At 44.9% G+C, this 6,459-nt stretch overlaps 1 protein-coding gene across 6 annotated transcripts in view; it reads right to left on the reverse strand.

The window, feature by feature from the left end:
* LOC142140662 (NACHT, LRR and PYD domains-containing protein 3-like) overlaps nt 1-4,241 on the reverse strand; it is a 141,818-nt gene extending 137,577 nt beyond the window's left edge. For all 6 annotated transcript variants that reach the window (XM_075198421.1, XM_075198418.1, XM_075198417.1 and 3 more), the window contains exon 1: nt 4,113-4,241. In XM_075198421.1, coding sequence (XP_075054522.1) covers nt 4,113-4,134 — 22 coding nt within the window. In that variant the 5' untranslated portion in view covers nt 4,135-4,241. The remainder of the gene's footprint in view (nt 1-4,112) is intronic.
* Nucleotides 4,242-6,459: the final 2,218 nt, after the last annotated feature.

Raw genomic sequence — 6,459 nt, forward strand, 5'->3', positions numbered from 1 at the left:
ACAAACAAAGTAATATAATTCTAAAACAAACAAATAGAGGGTAACCATACCATATCACTAAAAGACTTCACATATGATCCTTTACAGATAGCTTGAGCAGTACTATAACTGTTACATAACATTACATGTTACATTACACCTTCACCACCACCTTCTGATGAGCTTCATTCACTGGCTTCTACACTCTCTCCTGCAACATTTATCTTTGGTCTGTGTGTTTCAGCTGTTCCTATATATCATCAGTAGAGTTGTTTCTTTTGACCCAGTATATGACACACAGCAGTTAATGGAGCAACCACATCGGAGCTGTCTCTTATGTCAGAGCAATGAGCATAATCATCTCTACCTGATAATATAACTACAGAGCTGAAAAGCACTGCACTTAGGCATAACAAGCAGTGTAATTAGTAAAAGCTGCAAGAGGGTGAATACAAACCACAAAATGACCTCATGTACAGGGAGATCAATCCCGTTAATGACCCACTGAAGAGTGTAATTTGGAATGAATAATAAAACATGTTGGTGTAAGATACATCATACAGAGAACCTGGGAATATTTATATTTATTAATAACAGTAACAGCTGCAATATCGCTTGGTCACAGTATATAAAATATCACTTATAGCAGTTTAGACATCTGTGGCTCTCTGGCAGTAGTGAGCACTGTGCATGTTGGGACTTGTAGTGTTATACACAATTGGACCTTGTGGTGCATGCTGGGATTTGTAGTGTTACACCATTGGACCTTGTGGTGCATGCTGGGACTTGTAGTGATACACACTGGGCCTGTGTTACAACATTGGGAGTGTCTGAGCTAGAGATGGTCACTGACCCCCGTGTTTTGGTTTTGGATTCGGTTTTGGATCTGGATTACCGTCGTGTTTTGGTTTTGATTTTGGTTTTGATTTTGGTTTTGCAAAACCACCATTGCGTGTTTTGGTTTTGGTTTTGTTTGGTTTTGTTTTGCTATTTTTTGGGAAAATCCATGTTTTTGGGCCTAAATTAACCCAATTTAGTGCTCCAACTGTTTTAGAGACAAGTAATCTAATTGTTGAGATAATAAATCATCCAAAAAAACAGTTTAATTCTTCGTTGGTAGGCCTATTCTACACACAAAACAGATTGTCTTCCTCTCCATCTATGCATATTGGCAATGCAGCCATCGTCTTTGAATGTATATTACACCCTACACTTATAGTTAAATATGTAAAGAAATGGAAAAAGCCAGTTTGGTTTCTGTCTCTATAGGCCCCCCTCCACTTGTATAAAATACCAAAACAATTAAGCCATTATAGACTGTACAATATTAATTGACATGGAGAAAGCCAGTTTGGTTTCTGTCTCTCTAGGCCCCCCTCCACTTGTATAAAATACTAAAAAATTCAGCCATTATAGACAGTACAATATTAATTGACATGGAGAAAGCCAGTTTGGTTTCTGTCTCTCTAGGCCCCCCTCCACTTGTATAAAATACCCAAAAATTCAGCCATTATAGACTGTACAATATTATGAAAAATGGACAAAGCCAGGTAGGGTCACTCTGTCTATGACACCCTACCCTTAAGGATAAATTGCCCTAACAGCAGCCTTTCAAGATGGTATGTGATATGGAAATGCCACAAGTCCCTTTCCTCTTTGGGGGTAGATTGCACCCTACACTTACATAGAAAGTTTTAAAAAGATGTTATCGGCATCATCTTCAGCTTAATCCTCACCCTCATCAGTGTATACGTCATCATCACAGACTATCAATTCATCGCCGCTTGAATCCGCCATTAGAGAACAGTCAGTGCTTGGATGTCTTGGATGGTGAAGGCCTTCCTCGTGGAAGATGTAGTTCATTTTTATAAACATCATTTTCTCCACATTTTTGGGAAGTAACCTTCTACGGCGATCACTGACTAAGTTCCCTGCTGTGCTGAACACTCGTTCAGAGTACACACTGGAGGGTGGGCAGCTTAGGTATTGCAAAGCAAGTTTGTACATGGGTTTCCAAATGGCCTGCTTTTCTTCCCAGTAAGGAAAGGGACTGTCTGTCATTTCCATATCAACTACCTCTTGAAAGTAATCCTCCACCATCCTTTGCATGTTTATACTCATATTGGATGGAGTTATGGGCAAAGTGACACATTTTTTTGAAAAATCCTTCAAACCAGCCCAGATGTTAAATTGTTCTGGTCTGCCCCCTGTGTCTTCCCTGCTTCTTTTTTGGAAATTTAATTTTTTACGAGCAACAGCTTGAGAAAGTGAAGGAGGACACGTCGTCAAGCCAAGGCCCAGTTCAGCGGCCAACTTGCTGAGCAATAGCTCCTTGCAAAAGTTCACATCTCGCTCATTTACAAGTAAAGACTCAATGTAGGTTTTAAACCTTGGATCAAGCACAGTGGCCAAAACGTACTGATCCGAGTTCAAGATCTTAATAACTCGAGGATCATTGTGAAGCGAATTAAGTACTTGATCGACAAGGCCAACATACTTTGCTGAATTGCTTGCTTTCAGCTCCTCCTTCATTTTCTCAAGCTGCTTTTCCAATAGTCTAATTAAAGGAATGACTTGGCTCAAACTAGCAGAGTCTGCACTCACCTCACATGTCACAACTTCAAATGGTTTCAGCACCTTGCACAGCACTGAAAGGATTCCCCACTGTGCAAGAGTGAAATACATCCCCCCTCCTTTCCCAATGTCATGGCTTGTGCAATATGCTTGGATGGCTTTGCGCTGTTCCTCCATCCTCTGAAGCATGTACAGGGTGGAATTCCACCGAGTTACCACCTCTTGCTTAAGTTGGTGGCAGGGCAAGTTAAACTGCTCTTGGAGCTGCTGTAATCTCCTACATGCTGTGGCTGAATGCCTAAAATGGCCTGAAATTTTACGGGCCAGAAATATTAATGCACAATAAGGGAGGACACCCCAAATGCACTGAGGAGTGCTAAAAATTATTTAGTAGATACTGCTGACAGATATGACTTTTGACAGCCAGAAATATTAATGCACAATTAGGGAGGACACCCCAAAAGCACTGAGGAGTGCTAAAAATTATTTAGTAGATACTGCTGACAGATATGACTTTTGACAGCCAGAAATATTAATGCACAATTAGGGAGGACACCCCAAAAGCACTGAGGAGTGCTAAAAATTATTTGGTAGATACTGCTGACAGATATGACTTTTGACAGCCAGAAATATTTATGCACAATTATGGGGGACACCCAAAAAGCGCTGGGGAGTGCCAAATATTAAGAAAAATAATAAACCTCTATCCTCCTCTCTGCATTAGCAATTTTGGTTAGAGCAATTGCAAGAACAATATTGTATTCTCTGTCCCTGCTCTAATTAGCCTATGACTACACCCTGCTCTCTCCCTCTGTCAAATGGCGATGGATTGCTGTGGAGGCGTGTATTTATAAAGTTGAAGTATCGTGAGAACCGAGCCCCGAGATCCGATGACGTCACGATGACGTTCGGCCTCGATTTGGATTCGGAACGGGCGGGAGAGTACCGAGCTGCTCAGCTCGGTACTCGGATACCCAAAGTTCGGGTGGGTTCGGTTCTCGGAGAACCGGACCCGCCCATCTCTAGTCTGAGCCCTATTTATAGACTGCAGGGTGAGAATTATCACAGAGAGAAGGTACAAGGTCTGCTCGGGGTTATTACATACTTGCCAACATTTCATTGTGGAGTCCCAGGAGATGCGAGGCACAGGCCAATGCATAATTTTGCCGCCATCTTACACAGTGAAATCAATATTTTGTCACGGGGGCGGGGCCAAAATCATGCGATTCACAGTGAATTGCGTCATTGAGGCAACCATCCTTCACTAGGAAGGGGGCAGTATGAGAGAGATTTGCCTGGTCTCCTAGGAGTCCGGGAGACCTACCCAGATTCTGGGAGTCTCCCGGACATTCAGTATGGGTTATTGTACAATGACTGATAATTAATATATCTCTCAGACATCAGAGTAACTTGTGTTACGGAAGAATAAGATCAGCATGAAGTAATAAATAAATCCTGTGTATAAAGGATAATTACCCCTAATCCTCTGCTGCTGACCTGCTGGAGATTATGGATAATAATCTGACTATTAATGATAATATTATATAGACGACACTTACTTAGTAAGGAGGAAGCGGCCATCGCACAGCAGACATTAGACTCTGCAGATCCTATGTTGCAGGTAGACACAGATTACTCATGGAAGCGGCTATATCTCCTTCAGATTAGGTCCCTTCACAGTCACTATGATACCACAGGGTCATGTGGCCGCAGCAGTCACATGGTACACAGTGTAGGCGGCTGCTGGAATGTGGAATTCTATGGTAGTCAGTGCAGGAGCTGCAGCATTTCTGTCTGTTCCTGGAATCACTGGTGTAGAAAAAGGTCAGAGGAAGGGGTAATGTGACGGGGAGTGTGGTGTGTGTGCATGTTACATGTGCGTTTGAAGCTGCAGTGCAATAGGGGGGCATGCGTGAAGGTGCTGGGCTGAGGGGGGCATGTCTAAAGGTGCTGGGCATAGATGGGGCATGTGTGTGAAGGTGCTGGGCAGAGAAGGGGCATGTGTGGATAAAGGTGCTGAGCAGAGAGGGGACATGCGTGGCTAAAGGTGCTGGGCAGCAGGGGGCATGCGTGATTAAAGCTGCAGGACAGAGAGGGGGCATGTGTGAATATGCTGGGCAGAGGGGGGCATGTGTGAAGCTGCAGTGCAATAGGGGGCATATGTGAAGGTGCTGGGCAGAGAGGGGGCATGTGTGACTAAAGATGCTGGGGATAGAGGGGGAATGTGTGAAAGTGCTGGGCAGAGAAGGGGCATGTTTGATTGAAGCTGTAGGGCAGAGAGTGGGCATGTGTGAAGGTAATAGGCAGAGGGGGGCATGTGTGAAGGTGCAGTGTAATAGGGGGGCATGTGTGAAGGTGCTGGGCAGAGAGGGGGCATGCGTGGCTTATGGTGCTGGGCAGAGAGGGGGCTTGTGTGAAGGTGCTGGGAAGAGGTGGGCATGTATGAAGCTGCAGTGCAATAGGGGGGCACGTTTCAAGGTGCTGGGCAGAGAGAGGGCCTGTGTGGCTAAAGGTGCTGGGCAGAGAGGGGGCAAACAGCAATCATGCGTTATTAAAGCTGCAGGGCAGAGAGGGGGCATGCGTGATTGAAGCTGCAGGGCAGAGAGGGGGCATGCGTGATTGAAGCTGCAGGGCAGAGAGGGGGCCTGTGTGGCTAAAGGTGCTGGGAAGTGAGGGGGCAGATAGCAATCATGCGTGATTGAATCTGCAGGGCAGAGAGGGGTCATGCGTGATTGAAGCTGCAGGGCAGAGAGGGCATGTGTGATTGCAGCTGCAGGGCAGAGAAAGGGCAGGTGTATTTGAAGCTGCAGGGCAGAGAAGGGGCATGCGTGATTGAAGCTGCAGGGCAGAGAGGAGGTATGTGTGAAGGTACTGTGAAGAGAGGGGGCGTGTGTGAGTAAAGCATGTGGGCAGAGGGGGCATGTAAGGGAGAAGCCTCTTCTCCACACGGCCCCGTCCTCAACCAACAATACCCTGACAACACTCACCGTGTTTTCTCTAATATTCCACATGACACGTGCTCATTATCTTTTCCCTCACAGGCCCCCTGCCAACAATCGTGTCTCACTGCCGCCCACCAGCTTTTCCCTCACATGCCCCGCTGCCTCAATTCCGACACCTCTTTTACTTCAAAATGAAAGAGGCACCGTTTATTTGAAAGAGGAATAGAGCCTTACCAGCAAATGAGATAATGATATAGACAGTGTTATTGCCATAGATGTCGTGGTTAGTTTTTTTATAAATACTGTATCTGGTCACATTTTACTCAGATGATATTATCATTACAGGCAATGAGTATAATTGCTTTGGTCACAACATAAAATACTTTTCTCAATTATCTCACAAAAATAACAATACATCCAGTTTTCTATGCACTTTTTTTAGGTGCATATTTTATCCATAACTTTTACATTTTGATATTTTTCAAGCATTCATTGCGTGACACCAGGAACTATTGGAGGATAGTGGGACCAGGCGTAAGGGCAATTTATGACATCCTATAAGTCACTGACACTCCTCCTGCTCTATACCCCTCTCCTGTTAGGCCTTCAGTTTAGATTAATTGCCCAGCGTGGCAGAGCATATTTTTTATTACTGGGGTGGTCTCCAAAGTCTGCGACTTTAGTGTCACAGCGCGGATGACTGTGTAACGCTCTGAGCAGGAGATTGAAGGTAATGATGTGGTGCTTATGCTAATGACCCCACTCACAATGCTGGATTCCTCTGCATGACTTGGCCATAGTCACTACAGGGGCTCCCAGGCAGTGATTGCAGGAATGGCAGTCACTGCTTCAAAGTATTCTGTAGGACGGCAGGACTGTGAGTGTTAGTCTTTTCCACCACAGTGCTGGAAGATGGGTTTAGCAAGTTGCTATGGGCCACAGGAATGGGTACCTCTTAGTGTTG

This window comes from Mixophyes fleayi, chromosome 2, assembly GCF_038048845.1.
Source record: "Mixophyes fleayi isolate aMixFle1 chromosome 2, aMixFle1.hap1, whole genome shotgun sequence".
NCBI lineage: Eukaryota > Metazoa > Chordata > Amphibia > Anura > Limnodynastidae > Mixophyes > Mixophyes fleayi.